This window comes from Musca domestica, unplaced genomic scaffold (assembly GCF_030504385.1).
Source record: "Musca domestica strain aabys unplaced genomic scaffold, Musca_domestica.polishedcontigs.V.1.1 75, whole genome shotgun sequence".
In the NCBI taxonomy this organism is placed as follows: Eukaryota; Metazoa; Arthropoda; class Insecta; order Diptera; family Muscidae; genus Musca; species Musca domestica.
Window position 1 is genome coordinate 311,602 of NW_026712393.1, and position 13,626 is coordinate 325,227.

The 13,626-nt window shown below is 35.6% G+C and overlaps 1 protein-coding gene across 1 annotated transcript; it reads right to left on the bottom strand.

Moving 5' to 3' along the window:
* Positions 1 to 6,042: 6,042 nt before the first annotated feature.
* Positions 6,043 to 12,360, bottom strand: LOC131806393 (retinol-binding protein pinta-like). The gene is made up of 3 exons (XM_059130451.1): positions 12,035 to 12,360; positions 6,696 to 7,065; positions 6,043 to 6,629 (listed from the first exon to the last, which is right to left on the bottom strand). Exons 1-3 carry the CDS (start codon positions 12,334 to 12,336, stop codon positions 6,366 to 6,368), a joined length of 936 nt encoding a protein of 311 aa, XP_058986434.1. The 5' UTR covers positions 12,337 to 12,360; the 3' UTR covers positions 6,043 to 6,365.
* Positions 12,361 to 13,626: the final 1,266 nt, after the last annotated feature.

Sequence of the window (13,626 nt, forward strand, 5' to 3'; positions counted from 1 at the left end):
ATCATAACAACAGAGGTATTTTCACAGGGTTGCCCTATCTTGACTCTGTCTTGTCCCATCTTTACACTTCTATGTCTTTGACAATAATTTTGAATGTGTCTGACATATGAGGTGTGTCTGGTTACCCTAAAATTTGTAACAATTGTTACAAATTGTTACTGGAAGTCGTCTGTCATAGACAAATGAAAATATAGACAACGAAAAGTTAGTTTTGTCTTTTTTTCCAGATGGCTCTCATCATGTTTTGCATAGTCAACATGCTGATTTACGCGTTCAAGCCACTCGACTTTGAAAACACATTTTATCGTTTTTCAAGAATTTCACTGGAATATTCCTATATTTTTCGATGTCATCACGTTCTTTTCACATTTCTTTTATTATGAAATAATTTTCAACTGGCAAATATCCTACAGTTTTTGTTATTTTTAACGTTTTAGAATTGAGTGACTTCAATATTCCCACTCAAACCCCTGAAACGATATGAACGACATCTGCTGATTCGATTTTTTTCGAAGATAAACTGTGAGAGCATTTCGTTGTCTATATTTTCATTTGTCTATGCGTCTGTTAACCCGAAAGTTCTGCAAAAGAGAGCGGTTGGAGAGAGAAATTTTGACAGTTCTTTCAGTGAGAGTTTGAAAATTCTTGCTGGACAAATTTTTTCTTGCAATCTCTTGCAACTCTTCTTCTTCTCATTCATCGACATTCAATCAGATGTTTTCTACTGTTTGTTTATTTCTTTTTGTGCTTTCAATTTGAAAATATTTGTTTGGAATTAGCAAGACTAATAGTTTTTGGAGAACAACTTTACAAAATGTGAAAAACGTAAATGTTAATATGTAATAAGAAAATAAAAGACTATTTCCAACATTTTTATTTAAAAAACTTGTAAAATTAGTATTGCTTCCTTTGTTTTAATTCTCCTTATGGGGGACTAATTGGTTTGATCAGCTGATTAGTTGCAAGTTTCTGCAGGAATACCGTCTGTTTACTTTTCGCATTTTCCTTGCAAAAGAGAATAAAACTACCTTACTCTCTCAGAAAGAAGTTACTGAACAATTCCTGCTGGAAAAGTAACCAGACACACCTATGGTTATGGCTTAACCACAGGGCTGTATTTTTGTAGTTTTACGAAGCTGTTTACCATCTTGTTGTACCATGCCCTTAAGGTCTAAGTACATAAGAAGCTTGAAGTCATGGCTAGGCATATTAATGTCAAATTATAATGGAAAACGACGGCTGGATTTTAGTGCGGCTCTGTAGTTCCTTTGTGAAATGTCACAAAATATGCCTAGCCATGACTTCAAGCTTTTTATGTACTTAGCCCTTTATCCATGTGTCTACATATCATTTGAAACAGCCAAAACGTTCCTTATCGAAATAACGATTGTAGACCCTAGGTCTTTTTGGACCAAATCCGTTTCAGGACATTTGGAGTTGATCTAGCGACGTCCGTCAGTCCGCTCGTCCCCAGGCTGTCTGGCTGGCTAGTGCGAACGATAACTCTCGAAGGGAGTATCCGATTTGGTCCAAACTTGGTACATCGTAATATTATTGTCAAACTTAGATGGAGTTCGAAGATGGGCGACATCGGTCTACTTCTTCTGGTTCCTCCCCACAAAATGTTGAAGTTTTCAAAGAAAATATTTTATTGCACAGAAGGAGAAAGGATTATCCGATTTTGGTCCAACTTTGCAAGTTTTAATATTTGTGTTAATGCTACGTCAGGCGAGAAACTGGTCCACTCCATCAAGTACCTCACTCACAAAGAGTCAAAATTTTGAATAATTATAACACTTATAAAATGTAATGTGAGAGGCCGATTGTCTTCAAATAACACACATCACAATATTTTTATTGACCCAAGGTCTGGTGTTAAGATGGAATATATCGGTCCACTCCTTGTGGTACCTCCCCCACAAAAGGTCAAAATTTTGAATATCCGATTCCATTCAAACTTGGCACATCTCAATATTTCCATCAACACAGGGTCTGTTATAAAGAGGGTAGAGATCGGACTATTCCTTCTGGTACCTCCCCCACAAATGATCAAAGTTTTGAATGAACTAAACAATTATAAAATCCGAAAATAGCATCCGATTTTCTTTATATTTCACAAATCCCATTATTTCTACTTACACTAGATCTTATGTGAAGCTGATATGCATATGTCCACTCCTTCCAGAAGCTCCCCCACAAAGGGTCAACATTTTAAATATCCATGAAGCTCATAAAACGGGAAATTAAGATCCGATTCCATTCAGACTTGTTACAATATAAATATTTCCATCAGAACAAGATCTGTTATAAAGATGGTAGAGATCGGATCATTTCTTCTGGTACATAGGGCTCAATATTTTGAGAAACAAACCGCTCAAAGAAACCGAAATAAGCATCCAACTCTTTTCAAATTTCACACATACAAACATTTTTGCTAACACAAGCACAGTTGCGAGGAGTATATATCTGCGAACCCCTTCCGATACCTCACCCAAAAAGGGGCACAATTTTCAATACTTTTGTCTGTCATAACTTGCGAAAAGTAGCGATTTATTACAATTTTCTATATCTAAATATTTCTCACAACCAGAATCCTGAGATGAATATGGAATTTATGATTTCGCATAAAATTGGATATAAATGTTCGATTTTCTTGTAATTTTGTCTACACCAATATTTTTATCTGTATTAGATGAAGTTTGAAAATGGAATACTTAGGACGAATATATCTGATAACTCACGCACATCTGAACGTTTTCTAAAAATTATCAAATATCTCATATAAAGTGAAGGGAGTATCCAATATAGTCTATACCTGGCACGTCGCAATATTTATATCATATTCATTTAGGTCCGATACGAATTGGGCAATATTGGCCCATTCCTTTGGAACCTACTCCATATAGGGTCAATAATTTGAATAATCATAACAGAATTCAAAATATATTTAAGTAATCGAACATTGACTGAGGGTGTACATCTGTCGGAAAACAGTGGGGCTTCATATTTCACACAAAGCAGTGGGGCTTTCCGACAGATGTATACCCTCAGTCAATGTTCGATTACTAAAATATATATTGGATTCTGTTATGATTATACTTTATTATTATACTTTTATACCCTTCACCGTAGTATGGAGGTTAAATTAAGTTTGTCATTCCGTTTGTAACACCTCAAAATATACATTTTAGATCCCACAAGGAATATATATTCTTCATGAGCATATAATTCTACGTCGATTTAGCGATGTCCGTCCGTCTGCTCGTCTATCCGTCTGTGGAAATCACTCCAGCTTCCAAACGAAATGAAGTCGGTTGATAAAATTTTACTCAACTGTGTATTATGTCTGCAGGACTTTTGGTATTGAAAATGGGTCATGTAGGTCCACGTTTTGGTACAGCCCCCATATAATGGTAGCTCCCCTTTATTCGGTATTATGGCGATTTAAGGGACATAATAACCCGGAAATATTTCAAATTTGCTAGTTGAAGTTCGTAATGGATAGTACAACCTTAGACAGAAAATTGTCTGTGCAGATCCCCGTCTTCGTATAGTCCCCATATAACGGTACATCCCGATATTCGTTATTTAGATTATTTTAGCGACAATATTCATCGGAATTGTTTAAAATTTGGTATTTGAAGTTCGAAATGGATACTACAGCCTAATACAGAAAACAGTCTGTGCATGTTAACGTCTTCGTATGGCCCCATATAACGGTACCTCCGGATATTCGCTATTTTGAAGATTTTAGCCACATTATTCACCGGAATTGTTAGGTTTAGTATTTGAAGTTCGTAATGGATACTACAGCCTAAGACCACGTCCACGTTTTCGTATAGCCCCCATATAACGGTACCTCCTGATATTCGGTATTTTGATGATTTTAGTGATATTATTCACCGGAATTTTTTTTTTCATATTTCATATTTAGAGTTCGTAATGGATACTACAGCCTATGAGAGAAAATTGCCTGTGCAGGTCCACGGTTTCGTATAGCCTCCATATAACGGTACCTCCCGATATTCGGTATTTTGATAATTTTATCTACATTATTGCCGACTTTTTATACCCTACAACACTATGTGTTGGGGGTATTATAAGTTTGATTGGGCCAGAATTTATGTAACACCTCGAAATATTGGTTTCCCATATAGGAAAGTATATATGGATCTTCCTAGCTCGCCGAGCTGAGTCGATCTAGCTATGTATGTCCGTCCGTCTGTCCGTCTGTCCATGTTAATTTGTAATCACTCTACAGGTCGCAATTATGGCCCGATCCTTACGAAACTTAAAATGTAGGTGGGGTTAATGTCAGAATAGAACCCTATTTCTTTTGGAGATGATCGCCAAATGTTTAGGGGTTAAAATGGACCAAATACTGAAAAAATGTCGGATTTTGCAGTAGCTATACAGGTCGCAATTATAGACCAATCGACGCGGAATTTCGCATGTAGCTAGAGTTTAGGGCGGGGAAGAAGCTTACCAATTTGAGTGGTCATCGGATTATATTTAGCGCGTAAAATATACCATATCTTTTGTATTGAAAAAGTTCGAAATTTTTCATTAAACCGCGAATATTTTAAATCCCGGCGAAATCACAAAGCCATGACAGGGTTACTTCTGATCTTTACATTGATGTTAACATCCAACAAATCGGATATATAGCAAAATATGTGCGACATATATGTCTATCAAAGAAGATATGCTTGAAAGATTTCTTTTATGTCGAGAACGGCTGAACTGATTTCCACAGTTCTCATTAATTCAGAATGGCCTCTTTGCAGAAAAGAAAAAACGCCTAAAAAATCGCATAAAAATATCTCTCTAAAGATGAAAATATTGATTTTGTAAATTTTCTCATATTTTTTCAATTTTGTCATATTTTTGGCATATTTTCTTTTTGAATTAAACATTTGGTAATATTTCTACAGCTAACAAAACTAAGTAGTTTTGACATCAGAATATCATATACAGATCGCATTTATGGCCCAATCCTTACGAAATTTTGCATGGGGATAAGATGAGGGTCAGAATAGAAGCCTACTCTTTTTGGAGATGATCGTCATATATTTAGGGGTTGAAATGGACCAAAAAACTGCAAAATTTGTCAACAGGTCGTAATTATCGCCCGATCCTCACGCACATTTGAATGGGGGTTACTGGACATTGCAAAAGCCAAGCAGTTTTGGATGGCCATCCAAAAATATTCAATGTGTGAAATAGTTTGCCAACTTTTGTAGACAAAATACGAAAATGTCCATTACAGTGACTTCTTCGTTAACGCTGATTTAGTTGAATGGCTGTATCTCATATAGATGCGTTTCAGTCAAAAACCAATAATAAATGTCAATCTTTTGCCACTTCTAAGAGATTATGGGTGTTTGGGAAATATTGGTTCGAGATCTAGGAAGACCATTTACGTGCAACATCTACCAATAAATTGGAAATGAGCAAATTATTTTAAATTGCTATTATACGAAAATTAGAGAACGAAACCTTATGGTTTTCTCTTATTATTTGTCACAATATCTTGTGGAATTCTTTCGAGTATCTCGCCTATGTAAACTGTATCGTTTATTATAGTGTTGTAGGGTATTCAACGGTCGGCCCCGCTCGACTGTAGCCTTTGCTTACTTGTTTAAGTTTCGCATTTGAATATTGTAATGGCTTATGACAAATGTTACCCACGCAGGTCCATGCCGTCGTATAGACAGCTACATTCGATAGTTTTAAGATTTTAACAGAATTTTTAACGAATTTTTTGTTTCGATCCAAATGGTGGAGGGTATTCAAAGTTCGACCCAGCCGAACTCACAGGCTTTTTTTCTTGTTTTAATATATCGGTTTAAGATTCTTTGAGCTGGTTTTGGATATGCCTACTTAATGGTCCTGAAATCCTGAAATTTGATATTAATAACCTGTTGGTATCTGGGATTGACATATGGAGGTAGTTTTGGGAATGTGTGCTACAAGTGCAAGAAAAATACTAAATAGTACTATATTCGGTGCAATTTTGTATTGGGTGAACGAATAGTGCTTGAAATCTGAAAGTAGTCACAAGGTTCGCTGCTCATGTGTAGCCTGGACATGTGGAGGTAGTTTCAGAATTGTGTATAGTACTTGAACGAAAAGTACTAAATGGTACTAAATTTAGTATTGGGTAAAGGGATAGAGCTGAAATTCCGAAATTTGATATTTAATTCACTGTTAGTTTCTAGGATGTAGGATTGGTGGCGGGCAATTTTTATTATGAAAAACTTTTGAAATAGTTTTGAACAGAAAAAATTGGATGTCAGTCCATTGTGCAATGGTTTTACTAATATCCTCTTATTAATCAAAAATTAAAATCGTATTCCATAAAATTAATCAACATTTATTTTTCGAAATGATCCTCCTGCGCCGAATTCTGTATTTTTGTTAAAATTATTTTCTTCCAAACGCAATATTTCATCAATTCCACACTCTGAATTACGCTTAAAATAATCCCGAAATGCATCGATAACTTTTTCAAATTCCCTGCATACATCTGCCACTGAGGAGTTTTCTCCGCCAAAATCTCGCGGAAGATATTTTTTGGGAAAAACATCAGCGAATTTTTCAATATTCTTGCCATCGGAGACATGGATCTAAAACAAAAATCAAAAGAAGTCGAAAATTATTTTCTTCTCTCATTGTCTATCAGAAGTACTTACTCGTTTCTGAAACTTTTCCGAACAGCATGACAGCGCGAAATTGAGCAAGGTCTGTACGAAGGATGGACAATTTAAAACCAATACCCTTTTGATGCGTAGCGGTAATGCTTTTTCGCTATACATCATCACCTCCAGTAGCATTTTCGGCGAGAGCAGATGCAAATGTTGAAGCGTTACCTTGGAGAAATCCATAACAATGACCAAACCTTGAATGCAAGCATAGGGATCGCTCTGCAGCACAATTTCAGCTATTGTCCAGACGTAGCGTGAGATTTCATCGCTGGTAAACTCGTGAGGCCCAAAAGTCACTTGCTCGACTATTATTCGTGGACCATGCTCCATCAATGGTGTGGGTAGGAGGGTTAAACAGCTGAAAAGATTCGATGAAATTGAGAATGAAATAAATTATTTGGTATTCAAACCTATGTCATATCGGAATCTAAACTTGTATATGGACATGAGATTCTTAAAAAAAACAAGTTAAAAAGTATCAGTTTTCTTCTATTTATTATTTTTTTCTTCTATTATGATTATTCAAATTTTTGACGAAAGGAATGGACCAATATTGTCCATTTCGTTTCGGACCTAAATAAATATGCTATCAATATTGCCACGTGCCAGGTTTGGACTATATTGGTTACTTCCTTCACTTTATATGAGATATGTGATAATTTTTCGAAAATGTTCAAATGTGAGCGGGGTTCCAGATGTAGTCGACCGAAGTATTCTATTTTCATACTTCATCTTATACAGACAAAAATTTTGTTATGGACAAAATTACGGGAAAATCGAACATTTTTAACCAGTTTTATGCGGAATCATAAATTTCATATTTATCTCAGGTTTCTGGTTGAGGGAAATATATATGGAATTTGAAGAGAGTTGGATGCTCAATTCGGTTTTTTTGAGCTTTTTGTTTTTCAAAATCCAGAACCCTATGTGGGGAAGGTAGCAGCAGAAATGGTCCGATCCCTCCCATCTTTATAACAGATCTTGTGTTGAGGAAAATATTGAGATGGGCTAAGCCTGAATGGAATCAGATGTTAATTTCGCGTTTTATGAACTTCGTGGATATTAAAAAAATATATTCATTGTGGGGGAGGTACCAGAAGGAGTAGTCCGATATATCCCATCTTCACAGCAGATCTTGTGTTAGTAAAAATAATGGGATATGTGGAATATAAAGAGAATCTTATGCTTATTTCGGATTTTATAAACGTTTTGGTTATTCAAAACGTTGACCCATTGTGGGGGAGGTACCAGAAGGAATGGTTTTGTGTTTTTGGAAATATTGAGATGTGTCAAGTCTGAATAGAATTGGTTATAAATTTCGTGTTTTATGAACTTCGTGAATATTCAAAATTTTTACCCTTTCTGGGGGAGGTACCAGAAGGAGTGAACCAACATATTCCATCTTCACATCAGACCTTGGGTTAATAAAAATATTGGGATGTGAGTAATTTGAAGACAATCGGACTCTTACTTCATATTTTATAAGAGTTGTAATTATTCCAAATGTTGACCCTTTGTGGGGGAGGTACTTGATGAAGTGGACCGACATTTTCCATTTTCACACCTGACCTAGCACTGATGCAAATATTAGGATTTGCAAAGTTAAGGGCAAAATTGGATTATTCTTTCTCTTTCTCTGCAGAAAATATATATTTTTGAAAATTTCGACCTTTTGTGGTGGAGGCACCAAAAAGAGTGGACCGATATAGTCCATCTTAACACCAGACCTTGGGTTAATAAAAATATTGGGATGTGTGAAATTTGAAGATAATCGGATTCTTACATCACATTTTATAAGAGTTGTAATTATTTCAAATTTTGACCCTTTTTGGGGGAGGTACTTGATGGAGTGGACCGATATTGTCCATTTTCGCATCTGATATAGCACTGACGCAAATATTAGGATTTGATAAGTTGGGGAAAAATCGGCTTATCTGTGCAGAAAAATTTTTTTTTTTTTTTGAAAATTTCGACATTTTGTGGGGGATGTACCAGAAGGATTGGACCGATATTGCCCATCTCTGAACTCGATCTAAGTTTGATAATAAAATTACGATGTACCCAGTTTGGACAAAATCGGATACTCCCTTCGAGAGTTATTGTGCGCACCAGCCAGCCAGACAGACAGATGGACGGACATCGCTAGATCGACTCCAAATGTCCTGAAACAGCTTTGGTCCAAAGAAACCTAGGGTCTAAAATCGTTATTTCTGTTATCAAATGATATATACCCTCTCTAGCCATATGGCTGAGCGTTGAAAACAAGTAAAAAACAGGAATTTCGAACGGGCCGAATTTTGAATACCCTCCACCATTTGGAACGAATTTGGAAATTTTCACAAAAATTAAAATCCGCTAAAAATTCTGTTAAAAATGTTTTATTGACGAATACGTGGACCTGCATAGATAATTTTCTGTCACAGGCCGTAGTTCCCATTACGAACTTCAAATACGAAATTTCAAACAATTTCGCTCAATAACGTCCTTTAAATCATTAAAATATCGAATATAGGAAGGTACCGGTATATGGGGACTATACGAAGATCGGGACCTGCATAGACAATTTTCTGTCAAAGGCTGTTATACCTGTTACGAACTTGAAATACGAAATTTCAAACAATATCGGTGAATATTGTAGCTAAAATCGTAAAAATACCGAATAGGAATAGGAGGTACTGAGATATGGGGCCTACACGAAGACCTAGATCTGCATAGACAATTTTCTGTCACAGACTGTAGTTCCCATTACAAACTCTAAATACGTAATTTGAAACAACTCCGGCGAATAGTTTCGCTAAAATAATCAAAATACCGAATTTAGGGAGGTACCGTTGTATGTGGGCTATACGACCTATATAGACAATACTCTTTCAAGGGGTAAAGTACTCAGAAGGAACTCCTTTTGTGGATTATGAGTCAATTTCATTGAATATATTAGCTACAATCATCAAAATACCGAATATCGGGAGGTACCCTTATGTGGGGGCTATACGATAACGTGAAACGATATAGGCTGCCCTCGAACTTGACCTGTCTGCAGACAAAAGACTGATCTGTGCAAAATTCTAGCTTTTTATCGTTATTCGTTTTGATTGATTGATTACAACAGACGGCCGGACGGACATGGCTAAATCGTCTTAGAATTTTACGCTGATCAAGAATATATATACTTTGTTGGGTCTAAAATTATTATTTCGATGAGTTACAAACGGATTGACGAACTTAATATACCCTCCGTTCTACGTATGGTGGAGGGTATAAAAATGTATAATCAAATTTGTTATTCGTTTAACCGTGAAAATCGATTACTGTATTGCTTCTGGTCTCGACCTCATTTAAAATATTTCCTGAAATTTATAAACATTTTCACATTGACCCCAAAAATTCTCTATGAGAATTTGCAAACTCTCAGTAATTCAATTGGCAAAATTGCTCTCCCAACTCTCTCTCTCTCTCTCATCCACTGGACTTTTGGTATTATCATGCAACATTTTGTAACAATTTATTCAAATTGTTACAAATAATTGCATTGCCAATCTAAACAATTAATTGAAAACCAAATACAATGTTTTTGTTTTATATCGACTTAAAATTAGCCATTAGCGACGTTACTATTTTTTTCAAACGCTTATAAATATTTATGTGCTCATTTCATTCTTCAGAGATTTATTATTATTTTCTTTTTCTGAAATGTTCTTAATGACAAACCAGTAAAGGAAGTCTTAAAGTCGGGCGGTGCGGACTTTATGATACCCTACACCACTTTGCTAATTTAGTAGAGCTCCGCATAACAATTAAAAGTTTTTATAGGAGAATTCAATCATACACGCTATGATTATAATTATAATTTAAAGTTCAAAGGACTTAATTTGCCGAAGCATTTGTATCTTTTAAATCCGGACTTGTATTGGCCATTTGGTGCACAACAAATTTAAAATTGGATAAAAATATATATGGGAGCTATATCCAAATCTGAACCGATCTCGATAAAATTTAGCAAAGCTATTTCTGAGCTGTATTTGATATATTGCCCTGAATATCGTTGTTATGGAGTGCATATTACGGCTGCGGAGGACATAAATAACAAATCGGATGATCAATATATATGGGAGCTATAGCTATATCTGAACCGATCTTTACCAAATTTTACATACTAGCTTCTAGACTCAAATCGGTCGTATGTGCCAAATTCCATCCCATTTGGGCAAATATTAGGTGTTTGGTGCACAATAAAAGGTAGAGCGGACGAAGTTATATATGAGAGCTATATCCAAATCTGAACCGATATCGATAAAATTTAGCAAATGTATTTGTGATCTGTATTTGCTATATTTCCCCAAATGTTGTTGTTACAGAGTTCATATTACGGCCGTGGGTAACAAATATGACAAATCGGATGAACAATATATATGGGAGCTATAGGTATAACTGAACCGATTTCGATCAAATTTGGCATACTTATTTTCAGGCCTAATTTGGTTGTATGTGCAAAATTCCATACTATTCGGGCTGATATTAAACGTTTGGTGCACAATAAAATGCAAATCAGACAAAGATATATGTGGGAGCTATATCTAAATTTTTACCGATTATCTCCAGTTTCAATTGGGTTCGTCCTTGGGCCAAACAAATGGTTTGTGCAAAATTTCATCTGGATCGGGTAATAAATGCGACCTGCATTTTGTTCACAAGAATACATGGACAGACGGACGGACGGACAGACCGACTGACATGCATAAATCAACTCAGAAAGTGATTCTATGGAGATCCTCAAAAGTAACTATGGGTCTATCTCGCTTCCTTCTCCATGTTACAAACAAATGCACAAAGACATAATACCCTGACCACCTTGTGGTGTAGGGTATAAAAATATAATCAAACGAGTTTTTCGTTTAAAATCGTGAAAATCGATTATTTGTAAAATTTCCGGTTTGGAACTTATTTAAATTATTTCCTGAAATTTATAAATATTTTTACTATGACCCCAAAACATCTGATTTTCAATCAGCTGATGTAATTGGAAAATTCTCAGTGCTCTCTCAACTCGCTCTCACTGGACCTTTGATTTTATCATGCAACATTAAGTAACAAGTTATTCAAATTGTTACAAATTATTGTAATGTCAAAGTAAACAATTAATTGAAATCGAAATACAATGTTTTTTTTTTCGTATAGTGTCTCAAAATTAGCAATTAGCTACGTTACTGTTTTTTTTGCAAATGCTTATAAATATGTATCTTCACATTTCATTCTTCAGAGATGTATTATTTTTTTGTAAAATATTTTTTTTATGACAACAAAATATTCAATAAAACATCTTGTCTTACCCAGTTCGGTGAACCCTGCGAAATGTTGGATCGTCTACATCTGCCATACTTCGCAAATGCGGTGATTTCGCAGAGAGCGTATAGAAATTGCTCAGCTTTTCTTTGGCCTTTTCCAAACTATATTTACTGCCACGAAGAAATTGTATCAGAAATTGATCTTCCATGCAGGCCTTCAGGTGTGGTTGTTGCCGTATCCATGCCTTGAGAACATGTAGATCCTCGGCAATTCTCTCTGGTACTTCTCCTAATTCTGTAATTGCAATTTTTTGCAATTCCTCCAGTAGCGGTCGTATGTCTGGCATGTTGAATAAACAAACTGTGAGTTGAAACTATTCAATACCCCAAGTTGAACACAAACTTTATTAGAACACGTCGAAGTTTTTGTTGTTTTCTATGATTTAATAAAATGACAAACAGGTTTGGGTGATAAAAAATTCAAATAGATTGTTGTGGATTTTGAAACGTGACGGTGACTTTGTATACAATGTTTAGGTTTTTAACCTGGTGCCAATAAACTATAATAATAGAGCTATGCATATAAAATTTTAGGGAACTTCTTTCACGGGTATAGAGAAAATATATTGTTTAAGATGTAACTAAATACAAGACATAGTTTTTATACCCTACACCACAAGGTGGTCATGGTATTATGTCTCTGTGCATTTGTTTGTAACAGGCAAAAAGGAAACGAGATAGACCCATAGTTCCTTTTGATGAGTTGATTTCTGCATGTCAGTCCGTCCGTCCGTCCGTCCGTCCATCTGTCCATGTATTCTTGTGGACAAAATGCAGGTCGCATTTATTATCCGATTGAGATGAAATTTTTCAAACAACATTTGTTTGGCCCAAGGACAAACCCCATTTGAAATTGGAGATAATCGGTAAAAAATTAGATATAGCTCCCATATATATCTTCGTCCGATTTGCTTTTATTGTGCACCAAACGTGTAATATCAGCCCGAATAGTATGGAATTTCGCACACACAACCAAATCAGGCCTGAAAATAAGTATGCCAAATTTGATCGAAATCGGTTCAAATATAGCTATAGTTCCCATATATATATATGTTTCATCCGATTTTTTTTGTAGTCCGCAGCCGTAATATGCACACTGTAACAACAATATTTGGGGAAATATATCAAATGCAGCTCAGAAATACCTTTGCTTAATTTTATCGAGATCGGTTCAGATTTGGATATAGCTCCCATATATAACTTCGTCCGATTTACCTTTTATTGTGCACCAAACGTCTAATATTTGCCCAAACGGGATGGAATTTGGCACATACGACTGAATTGAGGCTAGAAGGTAGTATGCCAAATTTGGTGAAGATCGGTTCAGATATAGCTATAGCTCCCATATATATTGTTCATCCGATTTGTTGTATTTGTTTCCCACAGCCGTCATATGCACTCCGAAACAACGATATTCAGGGAAATATATCAAATACAGCTCAGAAATATCTTTGCCAAATTATATCGCGTTCGGTTCAGATTTGGATATAGCTCCCATATATATATTTATCTGATTTCAAATAAATTTTGCACCAAATGGGCAATACAAGTCCGAATTTAAAAGATACAAATGCTTC